This window comes from Anolis sagrei, chromosome 11, assembly GCF_037176765.1.
Source record: "Anolis sagrei isolate rAnoSag1 chromosome 11, rAnoSag1.mat, whole genome shotgun sequence".
NCBI lineage: Eukaryota > Metazoa > Chordata > Lepidosauria > Squamata > Dactyloidae > Anolis > Anolis sagrei.
This window is the reverse complement of record NC_090031.1, coordinates 18,840,584-18,861,210: the sequence shown is the minus strand read 5'-3', so window position 1 is coordinate 18,861,210 and position 20,627 is coordinate 18,840,584. Positions and strand designations below refer to the sequence as shown.

General features: G+C 45.3%; 1 protein-coding gene across 3 annotated transcripts in view; it reads left to right on the top strand.

The window, feature by feature from the left end:
* The first annotated feature begins 5,360 nt into the window (after nt 1–5,360).
* The window catches only part of RALGDS (ral guanine nucleotide dissociation stimulator), a 56,343-nt gene continuing 41,076 nt past the window's right edge, over nt 5,361–20,627 (top strand). For 2 of the 3 annotated variants that reach the window (XM_067471999.1, XM_060757111.2), the window contains exon 1: nt 18,839–19,162. In XM_067471999.1, the coding sequence (XP_067328100.1) occupies nt 19,055–19,162 (108 nt within the window). In that variant the 5' untranslated portion in view covers nt 18,839–19,054. Of the gene's footprint in view, nt 5,515–18,838; nt 19,163–20,627 lie in introns of those variants that run through there. The other variant, XM_060757113.2, reaches the window with a different exon arrangement.

Here is a 20,627-nt window from a genome sequence, read left to right as displayed (position 1 = left end):
CTGTATGAAAGGCTTCTCTGTGTGGACTGAACTCAAAAAGGCTCCTATTCCCTCCAAAACCCCCAAAAGGGGGCAGGACCAGGGAACCTAACTATAATTGACAGGTGGCTTGCCCTATGATTGCAGCCAAAAGAAGCCACCTATCTGCAGAGTCCCTGAAATTTAGGACTACAACAAACATTCAATGCAAATCAAACAAAATAGGAGCTCCTGGTACAGTTGTACCTGCACAATAATAATCTTTATTTCTATCCCACCTTTCTCTGATAGGGACTCAAGTTGGCTAACATGATGATGATGATGATGATGATGATGATTATTATTATTGATGGGTGCCACTATCAGGCCCCAGTGGAAATTTTGCATGTGAGAAATTGCAATAGATTGCAAATGTCTTGAGTTCTTTGAAGAGAAGGAAAAGAAACCCAGGTTTCTATGAAGTTTGGTTGTGGATCTAAATTAAAACAGAATCTTTATTTTTCTTCTTCCTTTCTTTTGGCAGGGAAAGCCTCAAACTGGGCAAGGAAGTCCTTGAGTGGCTTATTGCACGTACATGTTCCTGCCTCCTTTCTCTAATCCTATACATATATATCAATAAAAATATTTAGGGAGGAAAAGCCCAGGTTGTTTCTTGCATGTGTTTTGGAAAAAGAATATTTCAAGAATCATAGTATCCTAGAGTGGGGAGGGACCCCCAAAGGCCATCCAATCCAACCTCCTTCTGCCATTTTTTTTTCGTGTCAGGAGCAACTTGAGAAACTGCAAGTCACTTCTGGTGTGAGAGAATTGGATGTTGCCCAGGGGACGCCCGGATGTTTTGATGTTTTATCATCCTTGTGGGAGGCTTCTCTCACGTCCCCGCATGGGGAGCTGGAGCTGACAGAGGGAGCTCATCCGCACTCTCCCTGGATTTGAACCTACGACCTGTCCTGCGAGCACAAGTGTTCAATCCATTGCACCACCAGGGGCTCCTCCTTCTGCCATAAAGATCCCATTCAATTCCTCCTGACAGATGGCCATCCAGTCTCTGCATAACAACAACAACAACAACAACAACAACAACAATAATAATAATGCAAAGACTCTGGCACGAGAAATAATGTAAATAAATAAATAAGCCAGTCAAGGTGGTCCCAGTGGTGATCGGTACACAGGGTGCAGTGCCTAAAGACCTTGGCCCGCACTCAAACACAATCGGCGCTGACAAAATTACCATCTGCCAGCTGCCACCTTACTGGGATCTGCACGCATTATTCGCCGATACATCACACAGTCCTAGACACTTGGGAAGTGTCTGACATGTGATCCAATACAACAGCCATTATGAGTACACAGCAGAGTGTCTGCTGTGTACTCATAATATCCAAATCACCCCGTCATCTGCAAAAGGCCACCCGACTTGGATCTGCGTGCATTATTCACCAATACATCACACAGACCTAGACATTGGGGAAGAGTCCGACATGGGATCAAGTTCAAAGGCCAGCATGGTGATGTTGTTTGCTGTGTACTAATTGTTATATATCAAATAATAATAGAATCCTAGAGTTGAAAGGGACTTCTAAAGGCATCCGGTCCAACTCCCTTCTTGACATGAAGGAAGGCACTGTCTAATCCCTCCCGACAGATAGTCATCCAGTCTCTGGTTCACAATTTCCAGGGAAGGAGAGTTCATACCTTCCAAGGCAGTCCATAACCCATTAAAGTTGGAAATGGGGTTCCTCAGAGGACATCTAGTCCCACCAAGGATGGAATTGAACCAATCTTGGGACACAGAACTCCCATGACCAACAGGTGGGGATTGACCTTTGGAATTGTAGTTCACCTCCATCCAGAGATCACTGTGGATTCCAGCAACGATGGATCTGAACCAAACTTGGCACGGATACTCAATATGCTCAAATGTGAACACTGGTGGATCATTTTGGTCGCCCTCCTCTGGACACATTCCAGCTTGTCGATATCTCCCTTCAATTGTGGTGCCCAGACTTGGACACAGTATTCCAGATGTAATGATTCAGGGTGAACTACAACTTCCATCATGTGGAGCCAATCCCCCAAACTCCTCAGTTTCCGATTAGTTCCACTCTGTTTGTTGTGCAGACAGAGTTGAAAATAGTACGAAAGGCTTAGGGAGAGGCAGTGGGCGGGGTCATGCAAATTCCACACCAGCGAAGAGAGTCAGGTACACTGGGGTGCCTGCGGTGGAGGAAACACATGAAATCTAGGGCGAAATTGTCCCCAAATGAAAGTGTTCCCTGGGTGGTGGGCAGTTTGGTGTTTGGGGAGGACATTGGCAGCATTTGGGCTACATGTTCATGACACTCACTATAACCTGCAATGTCACTGGAGTGGGTTAAAGCTGCCAGTAGAAGTGGGCACCCCAGCCACATACACACATACACATTTTCACTTTTATTAGGTACTTGCTTAGAGACCAAGTTTAATCTAGATACAATGTCAGCTGGGTTCAGTGGGTACAAGTGAACTACAACTCCCATATGCAAGTCCCATCATCTATGGTCCATCCTTCTCCTAACTGCACCAGGATGTAGAGTGATGGGGACTGTGTGCCAAGTTTGGTCCAGGTCTTCATTTGTGGAGGTCATTGTGGGCTCAGGAATGGAGCGAAGGTATTGTGAATCCCATCATCCATGGTCCAGTCTCTTCCTAAGTGCACCAGGATGTGAAGTGGGTCATGGGGGCTCTGTGTGCCAGGTTTGGTTGTTATCCGTCATTGGTGGGGGTCACAGTGTTCTATGAGAGCCAAAGTGATTGAAATTACTGCAAATCCCATCATCCGTGGTCCATCCTCCCCTAAACTGCACCTGGTCTTAACGTGAGTCATGGAGGTTCTGTGTGCCAAGTTTGATCCACGTCCGTCATTCATGGGGGTCGCAGTGGCCAGTGGAAGTGGGAGCCAATCAGAAAGCCACCACATCCACTCATAGGTTATATTATACATTTTATATATAGATTAGCTTGGGTGGTGCCCAGGATATTTGCAAAAGGCCTTGTTTGTTTTGGGGTATTAGGTAATATCATTTAGTTAATTAGTAACACTATTTATTAGGGAAAAGCCAGTCTTTGATTTCATGCTCCCGTTAGAAAATACATAACGATGTGGGCGAACTACAATTCCCAGAATCGTGGCCAATCGCCCCCAAACCAGACCTGTATGCACAGCTGGCCATCTTGGGTCTGTGTGCCAAGCTGTTGGCTAGATTCAGTGCTCTGTGGATAAGGGTTAACTACAACTCCCATATGACAAGGGCAGTCACTCCCAAACCGTGGCAGTATTTGCAGTTGGCCATGTTGGGTCTGTGTGTCAAGTGTGGTCCAGACCTGACGTTGTCTGGGTTCAGTGCTCTTGGTATGCAGGTGAACTACAATGCCCACAATCATGGTCAATTCTCATAAACCCCTGTGGTATGTTCAGGAAGTAATGGGGCTTCTCTGTGCCAAGTTTGGTCCCGGTCCATTGATGGTTGGGATCACAGTTTTCCTGGATGCAGGCAAACTACAACTCCTGGATTCCCAGGGCAATGTCCCCCAAAGTCTGCCTGTATTCACAGTTAAGCATTTTGGATCTGTGTGTCAAGTTTGGTCCAGATCCGTCACTGATGGGGTTCAGGGTCCTCTGAGTGTAGGGTGAACTACAACTCCCATGTGGGTAGGCCAGTTCCCCAAACCCCTCCAGTTCTGTTGGTCACCAGGGTGTTTGGTTCAGGCACATCATTTGTGGGGGTCGCAGTGGTCTCTGGAAGTGAGTGAAGGCACTGCACGCCCCATCATCCATGTCAAGGGTGGTCCATATCCATTGTGGGTTGGGTTCACAGTGCTCTCTGGAGGTAGGCGAACTACAACTCCTATCGGTCAAGGTCAATTGCCCCCAAACCTGTCCATGGGGGTTCCGTGTGCCAAATGTGATCCAGACTCTTTGTGGGTGGGCGTCACAGTCTGTGCCTTGGTGAACTACAACTTCCATCCTGTGGAGTCAGTCCCCCATCCGCTGTTCAGTTGCTGATCCATTCCATTGAAAAGAATAGGAAAGAGTGAAGGGAGAGGCAGTGGGCAAGTTCCACGCCAACGGGGAGAGAAAGGAACCCTGGGATGCACTTTGGAGTCTCCTGAAAGGGTGAAATGAGGCGGGAGACAGCCTGCTGGGAATAATATCCAGTGGGCGGCCAGCCTCCCAGAGAGTTTGGCAAGCCCCGCCCCTTTCCCCAGGCCCCGCCCCTTCCGTGCTCTGTCCTTTCCCCAGACCCCGCCCTCCCTCAGGACACGCCCCTTCTCCGCCTTTTCCCTCGGGCCCCGCCCCTTCAACATAATTTTCTCCTCAGGCCCCTCCCTCCGCGATTGGCCTGTTGCCTTAGCCCCGCCCCGCCCTTTCCCTCAGGCTCCGCCTTACCTTTTCCTCAGGCCCCGCCCCTTCCCTCAGGCCCCTCCCCTCCGCGATTGGCCTGTTGCCTTAGCCCCGCCCCTTCCCTCAGGCCCCGCCCCTTCCCCAGGCCCCTCCCCTCCGCGATTTTCCTGTTGCCTTAGCCCCGCCCTTTTCCTCAGGACCCTCCCCCCGCGATTTGCCTGTTGCCTTAGCCCCGCCCCGCCCCGCCCTTTCCCTCAGGCTCCGCCCCTTCCCTCAGGCCCCTCCCCTCCGCGATTTGCCTGTTGCCTTGGCCCCGCCCCTTCCAGGCCCCGCCCTTTCCCTCAGGCACCACTTTGCCTTTTCCTCAGGCCCCGCCCCTTCCCTCTGCCCCTCGTCGCTTTGCCTTTCCCATAGCCCCGCCCCTTCTCCGCCCCCATCCAGGCCCCGCCCTTTCCCTCAGGCGCCACTTTGCCTTTTACTCAAGCCCCGCCCCTTCACTGTCCTTTCCGCAGACCCCGCCCCTTTCAGTCAGACCTCACCCCTTCCTCAGGCTCCGCCCCTTCCCTCTGCTCCCTCGCCGCCTTGCCTTTTCTTAGCTCCGCCCACTTCTCCGCTCACTTCCAGGCCCCGCCCTTTTCCTCAGGTTCCACTTTGCGTTTTTCCCTGGCCACGCCCCTTCTCCGCCCCATCCAGGCCCCGCCCTTTCCCTCAGGCGCCACTTTGCCTTTTACTCAAGCCCCGCCCCTTCACTGTCCTTTCCGCAGGCCACGCCCCTTTTCCGCCCCCTACACTCAGGTCCCGCCCCCCTGTGCCGCCTTGCCTTTTCCCATAGGCCCGTCCGCTTCCAGGCCTCGCCTTTCCCTCAGGCTCCACTTTGCCTTTTGCGGCGGGCCCCGCCCCTTCCCTCAGGCCCCGCCCCTTCCACGCCCTTCTCCGCCTAGCCTTGCCCCTTAGGCCCCGCCCCTTGCAGGTCCCGCCCTTTCCGCCGGGAGGAGGGGGCGCCGTGAACGCGGTCGCCTAGGCAACAGGCGCTCCTCCTGACGAAAGAGAGAGGGAGGCAGGGAGGGAGGGAAGGCGGCCATGGAGGCCTTTCCTTCGCCTTCGCCGCCCAGGCGAGGAAGATGATGAGGATGATGATGGAGAGCCAGGTAAGGAGTGGCCGGCCGGGAGGAGGGAGGGAGGGAGGGAGGGGTGTGGAGCGCCCCCTTTGGGCCGGGAGGGAGGCAGGGGAGGGGGGGCCCAGGGGCAATCCGGCGGATGATGATGATGGTGAGAGGGAGGTGATTCTTCCTCCTCCTCGAGGCCCCTGGGGAGAAAGGAGAAAAAGGGGTGCGGGGATCACCATAGTCCTTGAATGATGGCAGTCATGACAGTAGTATAGTCATGATGATGATGATGATGTTATTGTTAAGCCTCCTTGAGTTTCTCTGAGGAAAAAGGTGGGACAGAAATATAATAATAATAATAATAATAATAATAATAATAATAGTAATAATAATAACAACATCACACAGTCCTAGACACTTGGGAAGTGTTCAATTTGTGATTTTGTGGTATGAAATCCAGCATATAGATCTCGTTTGCTGTGACATACTGTGTTTTTGTGTCAGTAAAATAATAATAATAATAATAATAATAATAATGGTCATATAATGATTAAAATATAAAATCTCTGGCACAAGCAACTGGTCCCAGTGGTGATCTTACACTGGGTGCAGGGCCTCAAGACCATGGCCTGCACTTAAACACAATCGGTGCTGACAAAATTATAATTTTCCAGCTGCAAAAGGGATCTGCACGCCTTATTCTCCAATAAACCACACAGTCCTAGACACTTGAGAAGTGTCCGACTTGTGATCCAATACAACAGCCAGCAGAATGTACCCTAACCTCCCTTTCTTGGGCAAGGTTCTAGAGCATGGGATTCCTGGATGACACCAACTATCTAGATCAGTGGTTCTCAACCTGTGGGTCCCCAGGTGTTTTGGCTTACAACTCCCAGAAATCCTAACAGCTGGTAAACTGGCTGGGATTTCTGAGAGTTGTAGGACAAAAACATCTGGGGACCCCAGGTTGAGAACCACTGATCTAGATCCATCACAGTCTGGTTTTAGAGACGGCTTTGGTTGCCTCGGTGGATGACCTCCGAAGAGAGCTTGGCAGGGGGAGTGTGTCCCTGTTGGTTCTCCTGGATATCTCAGTGGCATTCGATACCATCGACCATGGTATCCTTCTGGGGCAGCTCTCCAAAATGGGTCTCGGGGGCATTGCACTGCAGTGGCTCCACTCCTTCCTGGAGAGTCACTCCTAGTTGGTGAAGCTGGAGGATACCTGCTCGGACCCATGGCCTTTGACCTGTGGGGTCCCGCAAGGCTCCATTCTGTCCCCCATGCTTTTTAACATCTACGTGAAACTGCTGGGAGAGGTCATCCAGAGATTTGGAGTTCAGTGCCATCTTTATGCGGATGACACCCAACTCTACTACTCCTTTCCACCTAATTCCAAGGAAGCCCCTCGAGTGCTGGACGAGTGCCTGACCGCTGTGACGGTCTGGGTGAGGGAAAATAAGCTGAGGAGCAATCCTGACAAGACAGAGGTCCTCCAGGTCAATCGTAGGCCGGATCAAGGTATAGGGTGGCAACCTGTGCTTGACGGGGTTACACTCCCCCTGAAGTCACAAGCCCGCAGCTTGGGTATCCTCCTAGATTCAGTGCTAATGCTTGAAGCTCAGGCGTCGGCGGTGGCTGGGAGGGCCTTCGCACAATTGAAGCTCGTGCGCCAGCTGCGACCGTACCTCATGAAGTCAGATTTGGCCACAGTGGTCCATGCCTTAGTTACCTCTAGATTGGACTATTGCAATGCGCTCTACGTAGGGCTGCCCTTGAAGACTGCCCAGAAATTCCAACTGGTCCAACAATCAGCAGCCAGATTACTAACTGGTGCAAATTACAGAGAGCGGTCAAGCCTCCTATTTAAGGAGCTCCATTAGCTGCCATTTATTTTCCAGTCCCAATTCAAGGTGCAGGTTCTTACCTACAAAGCCCTGAACGGTTTGGGACCTGCCTACCTGCACAACTGCATTTCTTTCTACGAAACCACATGATTTCTTCGATCATCCGGAGAGGCCCTCTCTCGCTCCCGCCTCCATCGCAAACATGATTGGTGGGGACATGAGAGAGAGCCTTCTCTGTAGTGGCTCCTTGGCTCTGGAATTCACTCCCCAGAGATATTAGGTAGGCCCTCACTCTGGCAATCTTCAGTAGGAGCTTGAAAACTTGGCTGTTCCAATGTTCCTTCAGTGATTGATTACATGATAATCTCTGACCAAACTCTGCATAAAATGCTCTCAGAAGCACTTCATTTTCTTGTTGTGCAGTTAAATCCTACCTCATCCCCCCGGAGCCCCTCCCTGATATTTTACATCCCAGTGTTTTAAAATTTTAATCCTTGAATTTGGCCCTGCCCATGGTGATCATTTTTAATGTCGTAATGTTTTGATTATATATAGTTGTGTAGCTTATATACATTGGTTTTGGTATTTTAGGTTATTCTATTTTTTTATTTTCTGTTGTGTTTTTGTGTTATATTATGTATATTGTATTGATGGGTGTAGCCTCATGTAAGCCGCCCTGAGTCCCCTTGGGGAGATGGTGGTGGGGTATAAATAAAGTTTTATTATTATTATTATTATTATTATTATTATTATTATTATGGGCACACTGGGCACAGTGCCTCAAGACCTTGGCCTGCACTTAAACACAATCAGGGATATATATAATAATAAAATTACATGATAGATAAATACATATAATAATAAAATGTAAGTCACATAAAATAATAAATACAGTGATAATAATATTATAATAAATATACATTAAATATAGCAACACAATATATGTACAGTGTCCGACGTGTGATCCAGTATAACACCCAGCATAGTGTACTCAACGTGTTGTGTTTCTAATAATAATAATAATGCAAAGACTCTGGCACAAACCAGTCAAGGGGGTCTTGGTGGTGATCGGCACACTGGGTGCACTGCCTCAAGACCTTGGCCTGGACACAAGGTGCAGGTTCTTACCTACAAAGCCCTGAACAGTTTGGGACCCGCATATCTACACGACCGCATTTCCTTCTACGAACCCACACGCTGACAAAATCCCCACCTGTCAGCTGCATAAGGCCACCTTACTGGGATCTGCACGCATTATTCATCAATACATCAGACAGTCCTAGACACTTGGGGAGGGTCCAATGTGGGATCCAATACAACAGCCAGCAGAGTGACCTTGTTTGCTGTAGACTCATCTTGTTGTGTTTCAAATAGTAATATAATGATTTTTTTTCATGTATTGTCGAAGGCTTTCATGGCCAGAACCTCTGGGTTGTTGTAGGTTTTTTAGGCTATATGGCCATGTTCTAGAAGCATTCTCTCCTGACTTTTCACCTGCACTATGGCAGGCATGCCATACAGCTCAAAAAGCTTAAAACAACCCAATTTTTTTCATGTCAGGAGCAACTTGAGAATATACTGTAAGTAACTTCTGGTGTGAAAGGATGGGCCGTCTGCAAGGGCATTCGTTGTCCAGGGGACATCATCAGGATGTATTCGCATCCTGTGGGATATTTCTCTCATGTCCTTGCATGAGAAGCTGGGGCTGACAGACCTTCAGGTCAGCAATTCAGCCAGCTCAAGGGTTTAACCCACTGTGCCACCACAGCTCGTGATAATAATATAATGATGACAATAATAATAGTCAAGTGCAGCAGAGTAAAGGTGCAAATGCACAGGACGGCAGGACTTGAAACCTCCACTAAAACTTTAGGAATTCAGAGCAGCTATTAACCGAAGCAAAACTGGTAAAACACCCGGCCTAGATGGCTTAATGATGGCGCAAATCAAACACTTAGGCCCCAAAGCTGAAAACTGGCTTTGGAAAATTTACAATCAGTGCTTGGCATACAAACAGATTCTCAGACTAGGGAAGAAAACTAAGATCATGGCCATTTTAAAACCTGGTAAAGACGCCTCCAATGCCAGGAACTATCTCACTCCTATGTCATCTATATAAAGTACTAGCTGTCCCCTGCCACTCATTGCTGTGGCACACTCTGGTGATCTGTAAAATAAAGTAATGAGAAAGTGTTGGCTTCTAATATATGTAATTCCTTTATGCGTGTGAGTAAACAGTATTTCTAGTTGTTTCTTTGTCAGTGTTGATGTGGAGAGTGTCTGGTTTGCCTACTCTGGAATATGCAACATATCATAGTCCTTCTTTAAGGGTCTCTTTCAAATCTATGATACTATATCTGTGTGTGAGAGAGAGAATCATATCTATCTATCTATATTTATGACTAGGTGGCTCTTTGTCAGGAGGGCTCTGATTACATTTTCTTGCCCTGGTGAAGAGAGTTGGACTGGATGGCCTTAAGTATTTTCTGTTGATCATGGGGGTTCTGTATGGGAAGTTTGCCCCTATTCTGTCGTTTGTGGGTTTCAGAATGCTCTTTAATTGTAGTGAACTATAAATCCCAGTAACTGCAAATCCCAAATGTCAAGGTCTATTTCCTCCAAACTCCATCTGTGTTCATATTTAGGCATATGGAATATTTGTGTCAAGTTTGGTCCAGATCATCATTGTTTGAGTCCACAGTGCTCTCTGGATGTAGGTGAACTACAACTCCCAAACTCAAGGTCAATGCCCACCAAACCCTTGCAGTATTTTCTGTTAGTCATGGGAGTTCTGTGTGCCAAGTTTGGTTCAATTCCATTGTTAATGGAGTTCAGAATGCTCTTTGATTGTAGGTGAACTATAAATCCCAGAAACTACAACTCCCAAATGACAAAATCATAATTTTTTGAGTGATGGTCACTCCTTGTCTAGTGAGATGTTTTGTTGCCAAATTTGGTGTGATTTCGTTCATTGGTTCTTTTGTTTTTAAGGTACTCATTATGCACAGAAAATTTAGCTATATATATATATATATAGATAATAATAATAATAATATATGATGATGATATAATGATAATAATGATGGCAATTTAATGATAATAATATAGTGATGATGATATAATGATAATAATAGCCTCCTTGTGTCCCTATGAGGAGAAAGGTGGAACAGAAAGCAAGATGATGATGATGATAATAACAATATAATGATGCTGAAGCTGCTTATTGGTTTATTTCTTATCAAAAGCATTGCATAAATTAGTATAAAATGGATTAAAAATAGAAGGCACGCAGGCGGCTAAATATCTTTTGACCAAAAACAAGCAACAGCAACGGCATTGTCTGTAGCCTCCAACAACTCTTCCTCTGTACATGAGGCAGGGCATAGTGGACAAGCATACAGATGTGGAGTTGTCTGTTCTGCTCCGCAGTCACACAAGGTGTGGGATTCTTTTAGGTAGTGCCATTTTGCCAGGTTCCCTTTTGATGTGCCCACTCCGCTTCTGAGTCTGTTCAGGGACTTCTAAGTTGCCCATTCTTGGTTTGCCCCTGAAGGGAGACCCTCTCTTGTGGGGGCCATCCAGTTGGGATTTCCTGGTTGAGCGACCCAGAGGATACCCTTGCTGTTGCTGGGGGGATGCCAAGAGGAGTGGTTCTCATAAAGCTTTTCCTTGATTCGAGTCTACTGGGAGAAGGCTGGTAGCCATGTAGTGGGTGGCTTTCACAGTGTTCAACCTTATTTCTCTCACATTTAGCAGCAACTTCCCATTGCACATCGGGGGTGGGGGTGGGGGGAATGCCAGCTAGCTTGTAGAGTTTATCAACAGGTGTAAGTTTAAGACATCCTGTGATTATTCTGTATGTTTCGATCAATGCTTTGCATGGGCAGACTTATGCCAAACGGAGCAGGCATACTCGGCAGTTGAGTCAGACAAGGCCAGGGCTGATGCTCTTATTAATTTTGGGTCTGCACCCCATGCGCTGCCAGTAAGTTTTTGCAGGATGTTATTGCGTACAGCTACTTTGTGCTTGGTGCAGTATTTCCTACATGCTAGTGTTCGATCTAAGGTGACACCGAGATATTTAGGATTGAAACAATGTCCAAGCTCTTGACCTTCCTAGGTGACTTACAATTTCCTGTTGGCTTCACGGTTGCGTAGGTGGAAAGCACACACTTGTGTCTTGGTAGGGTTAGGCTTCAAGTGATTATCTTTGTTATGGAGATCTTTTAAGGCATTAGTAAGCTGCTGCTAATGTTATTGTTAGCCTCCTTGATTCCCTATGGGGAGAAAGGCGGGATACAAAGAATGATGATGATGATGATGATGATGATGATGATGATGATGATTGTTGTTGTTCATTCGTTCAGTCGTCTCCGACTCTTCGTGACCTCATGGACCAGCCCACATCAGAGCTCCCTGTCGGCTGTCACCACCCCCAGCTCCTTCAAGGTCAGTCCAGTCACTTCAAGGATGCCATCCATCCATCTTGCCCTTGGTCGGCCCCTCTTCCTTTTACCTTCCACTTTCCCCAGCATAATTGTCTTCTCTAGGCTTTCCTGTCTCCTCATGATGTGGCCAAAGTACTTCAACTTTGCCTCTAGTATCCTTCCCTCCAATGAGCAGTCGGGCTTTATTTCCTGGAGGATGGACTGGTTGGATCTTCTCGCAGTCCAAGGCACTCTCAGCACTTTCCTCCAACACCACAGCTCAAAAGCATCTATCTTCCTTCGCTCAGCCTTCCCTAAGGTCCAGCTCTCACATCCGTAGGTTACGACAGGGAATACCATGGCTTTGACAAGGCAGATCTTTGTTGCCAGTGTGATGTCTCTACTCTTTACTATTTTATGGAGACTGGATATTGCTCTCCTCCCAAGAAGGAAGCGTCTTCTGATTTCCTGGCCAGAGTCTGCATCTGCAGTCATCTTTGCACCTAGAAATACAAAGTCTGTCACGGCCTCCACATTTTCTCCCTCTATTTTCCAGTTGTCAATCATTCTTGTTGCCATAATCTTGGTTTTTTTGACGTTTAGCTGCAACCCGGCTTTTGCGCTTTCTTCTTTCACCTTGATTAGAAGGCTCCTCAGCTCCTCCTCGCTTTCGGCCATCAGAGTGGTGTCATCTGCATATCTGAGGTTGATGAAGATGATAAATGATGTTATAGTAAGATACCTTGAGTCCCTATGGGGAAATGATGATGATGATGATGATAATATTATTGTTACCGCCTTGAATTCCTATGGGGGAGCCCCCGGTGGCACAGTGGGTTAAACCCCTGTGCTGGCAGGTCGCAGGTTCGAATCCGGGGAGAGCGCGGATGAGCTCCCTCTGTCAGCTCCAGCTCCTCATGCGGGGACATGAGAGAAGCCTCCCACAAGGATGATAAAACATTAAAACATCAAAACATCCGGGTGTCCCCTGGGCAATGTCCTTGCAGACGGCCAATTCTCTCAGACCAGAAGCGACTTGCAGTTTCTCCAGTCGCTCCTGACACGACAAAAAAAAGCCCCAAAAAAGTCACTCCTGGCACGATAAAAAAAAAAATCCCTATGGAGGGAAAAGTGGGGCAGAAGTAAACATAATATTATTATTTATGTATTTGCTTCATGTATAGCCCACTTTTCTCACCCCCGCAGGAGGACTCAAGGCGGCTTTCAACTCCGGCAAGACTCAATGCTGCTTACAATGTAGGCATAAAACCTTTCCCATGCACTAAAAACAGTTAAACAATAAAACACATAGAATAATAACAGATTTAAACATATAAAGTGTCTGATTCCATTCATCCGTAATCCTTGCTCATAATTCTTATTCAGACTGTGTTGAACCCGATGATTCATTCTGCAAATGCTTGTGTACCAGCACTTTGAATTGAGCATGGTAGGAAACAAAGTGGAGATGGCACAACAGGAGGGATGCCCTTTCTCTGTACGCCACACCAGTTAGGAATCTGGCTGCTGCCCGTTGGACTAATTGAAGCTTATAATAACAATTAGGATGAGGGTGATGATGAGGGGGATAATAAATGATGAGTCCCTATGGGGAAATAATGAAAATAATAATGTTATTATGAGTCCTCCTTCGGGGTGAGAAGGGTGGGGTATAAATATGGGAAATAAATAAAATAAATCGTTAGCCTTTTTTTTGGGCAATTCTTAAGACCTTTATTAAGAGATGCTTGCAGTTTGACTTGAAAAAATCAGGTTGTACGTTTCATACAAATTAAAAATGTTTCTTAAAAATTCCCAACTTTTCTGACCAGATATATATATATATATATATATATATATATATATATATAGACACACACACATACATACATATACATACATACATACATACACACACACACACAAATACTATATATACTATATATACTATATATATATATACTAGCTGTCCCCTGCCACACGTTGCTGTGGCCCAGTCTGTGGATCTGGAAAATAAAGTAATGAGAAAGTTCTGCTTGTGGGTAAACAGAATTTCTTGCTGTGTCTTTGTCAGTGTTGATGTGGAGAGTGTCTGGTTTGCTCACTCTGGAACATGCAACATATCATTATCCTTCTTTAAGGGTCCCTTTCAAATGTTGTTGTTCATTTGTTTAGTCGTCTCCGACTCTTCGTGACCTCATGGACCAGCCCACGCCAAAGCTCCATGTCGGCCGTCACCACCCCCAGCTCCTTCAAAGTCAGTCCAGTCACTTCAAGGATGCCATCCATCCATCTTGCCCTTGGTCGGCCCCTCTTCCTTTTACCTTCTACTTTCCCCAGCATAATTGTCTTCTCTAGGTTTTGCTGTCTCCTCATGATGTGGCTAAAGCACTTCAACTTTGTCAACTTTTCAACCCTTTCAAATCTATGATACTATATCTGTGTGTGTGTGAGAATCGTATTTATATATCTCTCTCTCTATCTATCTATCTATCTATCTATGGCTGGATGGCTCTTTGTCAGGAGGGCTTTGATTACGTTTTCTTGCCCTGATGAAGGGAGTTAGATTGGATGGCCTTAAGTATTTTCTGTTGGTCATGGGTGTGGGAAGTTTGCCCCGATTCTGTAGTTTGTGGGGTTCAAAATGCTCTTTGATTGTATTGTCTAAGGCTTTCATGGCCGGAATCACTGGGTTGTTGTAGGTTTTTTTGGGCTACATGGCCATGGTCTAGAGGCATTCTCGCCTGACATTTTGCCTGCATCTATGGCAAGCATCCTCAGAGGTAGTGAGGTCACTACCTCTGAGGATGCTTGCCATAGATGCACCTCACTACCTCTGAGGATGCTTGCCATAGATGCAGGCGAAACGTCAGGAGAGAATGCCTCTAGACCATGGCCATATAGCCCGAAAAAACCTACAACAACCCACTGCTCTTTGATTGTAGGAGAACTGTGAATCCCAGTGACTACAACTCCCAAATGTCAAGGTCTATTTCCCCCAAACTCCATCTGTGTTCATATTTGGACGTATTGAGTGCTTGTGCCAAGTTTGGTTCAGATCCATCATTGTTTGAGTCCACAGTGCTCTCTGGATGAAGGTGAACTACAACTCTCAAACTCAAGGTCAATGCCCACCAAACCCTTCCAGTATTTTCTGCTGGTCATGGGAGTTCTGTGTGCCAAGTTTGGTTCAATTCCATCGTTAATAGAGTTCAGAATGCTCTTTGATTGTAGGTGAACTATAAATCCCAGCAACTATAGTATATATCTAAACTGTTGTAAACCGCTCTGAGTCGCCTAAGGGCTGAGAAGAGCGGTATACAAATAAAGTAAATAAATAAATAAATAAACTACAACTCGCAAATGACAAAGTCATAATTTTTTGAGCGATGGTCACTCCTTGTATTGTGAGACGTTTTGTTCCCAAATTTGGTGTGATTTCGTTCATTGGTTCTTTCGTTTTTAAGATACTCATAATGCACAGAGCATTTTTATATATGTAGATATGAAACAATTTAAAAACCTTGAAAGGTGTGTCTTGAGAAAAAACAGGCCTTTGAGTTTTTCTTGTGTATCCATTAAAAAACATGTTGCGGTGGCTCCACCAAAGGGAGCGGCTGTGGCCGGAGATACGAATAATAATAATAATAATAATAATAATAATAACAATAATAACAATAATAATCCCATGCTGCGTACATTGAGACAATGCAGAGAGTTTGAGTTTTCAATCTGGTCAACAGCAAAAAGCAAGCACGTATGGTCTTCTTCCATTCCAATCGCTTCCTGTTTGTTTATTTCTTATTATTGCTGGAATTTTCCTCTTTTTTGTTTTATTTGTCGGATTTGCTTCGGATAAAAAAGCCGCATTTCTCATTTCTTTGATAACTAAAACCGGCGTCTGTGTGGGGTTGTTCTGGAGCCCTGCTACTTGACGCCCTCGCCCTGCTGCTCGGCCTTATTAGCCTTCTTGAGTCCCTATGTGGAGAAAGGCAGGACAGAAATTAAGATAATCAACATAATATAATAATAAATAAATAAACAAACAAACAGCAGGTTTGATAAGCAACTGGAAAAGGTGGCACGAGACGAGGATTTAAAGATCGAACTGCAAAGACTCTGGCACAAGCCAGTCAAGGGGGTCCCAGTGCAGATCGGCACACTGGGTGCAGTGCCTCAAGACCTTGGCCTACACTTAAAAACAATAGGCAGTGACCAAATCACCATCTGTCCGCTGCAAAAGGCCACCCTACTGGGATCTGCACACATTATTTGCCAATACATCACACAGTCCTACACACTTGGGAAGTGTCCAACATGTGATCCTATACAACAGCCAGCAGAGTGATCTTGTTTGCTGTGTAACAGTCTTGAGTATTAATGGAGCTGCGGGTGGCGCAGTGGATTAAACTCTCCTGCCGGCAGGATTGCTGACCGACAGGTTGGAGATTCGAATGGGGAGGGCAGAGGAGCTCCCTCTATCAGCTCCAGCTCCCCATGCGGGGACATGAGAGAAGCCTCCCACAAGGATGGCAAAAAACATCAAGCATCCAGACAACGTCCCCTGGGCAACGTCTCACACCAGAAGCAACTTCCCAAGTCACTCCTCACACACACACACACACACTCCAGCCAAATATACATACCCTTCCATATGCTATCTATATATGTGTGTGTTTGTGTGAAATTCCCCCTCTTTGATATACAGGCCCCAAGTTACAAACAAGAGAGGTATGTTAAGTCTGAACCGGTTCCTTTATGAAGTGGCACTCCAGCCAAATCTATATCATTAGCTTTGGATGGCATAGAGGTAGGTGAGCTCCCCTGTGCCTCTGTTCAGAAGGTTCCTCCTGGCTTCCCATCCCTGTGAGAATGTGCCAAGATTGGCTTGTTGTTGACGCAAGGGCTGAGGCGAAGCTCCAGCGGAGACCTGCAGGCCACCAGCGGGAAGGTGTTTTCCTTCCTTCGTGTTGATGTGCTCTTGCCATCCTCAGGGGCCGTGCAAGCCCTTTCCTGCCGCAGCGGGCCCCCGATTCTGCCCCGTGGTGCGTTCCCCCGTTGGCACAGCAACCACACATCCGTCTGTCTCCATGGAGATGGGAGTTGGGTACCCACGGCCTCTTCCTCCGGTTGTAGTGGCATCCTGATACAGGCTGTCCCTCCCCGAGTTTCAAATGACTCTTAGTTAAGACCAGTGAGAAAACAGGAAAGAGGAGGAATCCACCCCTTGGAAGCAAGGGAGATCCACTCCAGAAAGAGTAATCCTTCTCAGCGGGGAAAGGGTTCTTCCGGGATTCTTGATCATATATGTGTGTGTGTGTTGCTGGAGCTACATTTATTTATTTATTTATTTATTTATGTAATGTTATTGTTATTCTTATTGGGTTACTGTAATTTTTTTGGGCCGTCTGGTCATGTTCCAGAAGCATTCTCTCCTGACGTTTCACCTGCATCTATGGCAGGCATCCTCAGAGATTGTGAGGGGATTTTGTCAGCGCCGATTGTGTCCAGGCCAAGATCTTGAGGCACTGCGCCCAGTGTGCCGATCCCCACTGGGACCCCCTTGACTGACTTGTGCCAGAGTCTTTGCAGTTCAGTATTTCAATCCTCATATCGTGTCAGCTTTTCCAGTTGTTTCTCTTCAATCCTGCTTTCACCTGGGATTGCAACATTCATGATCCAACTATGGGTTTTTTTGTTTTTGTTATTATTATTATATATTTTATTCTGGAATTATATTATTATTATATTTTATATTATGATTGGTAATGACTATAGGAACGGAACAATGGAAAACGATATTGGATTGTGGTTTGGACGATGAGACGACACTGAATGGTTTTTGTATAATGCTGGATTGTGAATTGTTTTTATACTGTGTCTTGAATGTTGTTGTTCCTCTGTTGTACACCGCTGTGAGTCGCCCCCGGGCTGAGAACAGCGGTATATAAGTAAATAAATAAATAAATAAATATTTTTACTCTAGCACCATTATTATTGTTTTTATCATCATCATCATTATTATGGGAGCATTATTATTACTATTATTTTGTTTATTTGGGCGCATTATCATTATTCTGTTTATTGGGGGACATTATTATTATTATTATTATTATTATTATTTGACTGACATAAAAACACAGTATGTCACAGCAAATCAGACATATATGCCGGATTTCATATTATTATTATAATATTTTTATTCTGGAATTATATTATTATTATATTTTCACTCTAGCACCATTATTATTGTTTTTATTATCATCATCATCATCATCATTATTATGGGGGCATTATTATTACTATTATTTTGTTTATTTGGGCGCATTATCATTATTCTGTTTATTGGGGGACATTATTATTATTATTATTATTATTATTATTATTTGACTGACACAAAAACACAGTATGTCACAGCAAATCAGATATATATGCTGGATTTCATATTATTATTATTATAATATGGAACAATGGCTTCAAACTACAAGAGAGGAGATTCCATCTGAACATTAGGAAGAATTTCCTGACTGTGAGAGCCGTTCAGCAGTGGAACTCTCTGCCCCGGAGTGTGGTGGAGCCTCCTTCTTTGGAAGCTTTTAAGCAGAGGCTGGATGGCCATTTGTCAGGGGTGATTTGAATGCAATATTCCTGCTTCTTGGCAGGGGGTTGGACTGGATGGCCCATGAGGTCTTCCAACTCTTTGATTCTATGATTCTATGATTATATTTTTTATTCTGGTATTATTATTATTATTATTATTATTATTATTATTATTATTATTATTATATTTTTATTCTAGCATCATCACCATCATAATCATCATTATTATTACTATTATTATTATCGGGCATTATTATTATTTTGTTTATTTGGGGGCATTATTCTGTTTATTGGGGGATATTATTATTATTATTATTATTATTGTGTGTGTGTGTGTTTGCACCCCACTTTCTCTCTCTGCAAGGAGACCCCTTCCTCTTCCCACCCATTGCCAGGAGAGGAGAGCCTGTGCAAAGAAGGGCAGGGTGGTCTGCTGAGGGGTGAGGGGTGGGCTGCCTTTCCTCCCTCCCTCCCAGCTGCCCCTCCCCTCGACCCCTTTCCTGCAGCCCAAGGGGGGTGTGCGGTTGCGGTTGGCTCTGCTTCTGCTGCTGCTGCATGCGCATCCTGGCAGCAAGCGGGAGAGCCTCCTTGGGAGACCATGCCCAGCAGCAGCAGGGGGCCCCCTGCCTCCCTGTTCTTGGTTGAAGCCCCGTTGGAGCAGGGGAAAGGGGGAAGCCGCCGCCACCGCAGCAGGAGCAGCAGGCAGAGATGGAGCCCAAGCCTTTGTTCTGCATGCAGAAGGCGCTGGTGCAGCCCTTCCAGATGTGCATGCTGGACATTCCCCTCAGCCTCCAGCACAGCCAGGAGGAATACTATGTAAGTAGGATTTGTGGCAAAAAGGGGGGGGGGATCCCCACACACACAGGCACGCGCACGCTCACCCCTCCGTGCCCCCACCCACCTATTTCACCTGTTCCCACACTCAAGGGTCTCCGCTGTGGCTGTTGCCTTGGCTCACAGGTGCTCCGGCCTTCGAGTATTATTACTATTATTATTACTGTGGGGATTACTATGATCTCAGTGGACACAGCTGCTCTTCTTCTTCTATTATTATTATTATTGTTATTATTGTTATTATTTGATGATCTTGGTAGACACAGCTGTTCTTCTACTATTATTATTACTGTTATTATTATTATTACTATGATGATGATGATGATCTCAGTGGACATAGCTGCACTTCTATTATTACTATTATTACTATGATGATGATATGATGATGATGATCTCAGTTTACACAGCTGCTCTTCTACTATTATTACTATTACTATTATTATTAGTATGATGGTGATGAGGATGATGGTCTCAGTGGACACAGCTCCTCTTCTTCTACTACTACTACTACTACTACTATTATTATTACTATGATGATGATGATGATGATGATGATGATGATCTCAGTGGACATAGCTGCTCTTCTATTATTACTATGATGATGATGATATGATGATGATGATGATGATGATGATGATGGGGGATATGATGATCTCAGTGGACACAGCTGCTATTCTACTATTATTATTACTATTACTATCATTATTAGTATGATGGTGATGAGGATGATGGTCTCAGTAGACACAGCTCCTCTTCTACTATTACTACTACTACTACTACTATTATTATTATTATTATTATTATTGCTATGATGATGGTGATGATGATGATCTCAGTGGACATAGCTGCTCTTCTATTATTATTATTATTATTATTATTACTATGATGATGATGATGATGATGATGATATAATGATGATCTCAGTGGACACAGCTGATCTTCTACTATTATTATTACTATTACTATTATTATTACTATGATGGTGATGAGGATGATGATCTCAGTGGACACAGCTGCTCTTCTACTATTATTATTACTATTATTATTACTATGATGGTGATGAGGATGATGATCTCAGTGGACACAGTTGCTCTTCTACTATTATTACTACTACTACTACTACTATTATTATTACTATGATGATGATGATCTCGGTGGACACAGCCATTCTTCTACAATTATTATTATTATTATTATTATTATTATTATTATTATTATCTTGGAGGACACAGCCATATCTGTCATATGCAAGGCTGGGATGGGCTGGGGGAGGGCTAATCAGTTGAAGGTTCGAGGGTTGAATGCAAAGTAATGCCTCCACCTTTGTAACTCCTCAACAGATGGCAGTACTGGTATGCGGCAGGTACTGGCTTGTTCAGTAGACTCTCCTCTACAGTTCCATTTTGGCAGGAAGCCTTAGCATTGAACGGTTGTGTTGTTAAATTGC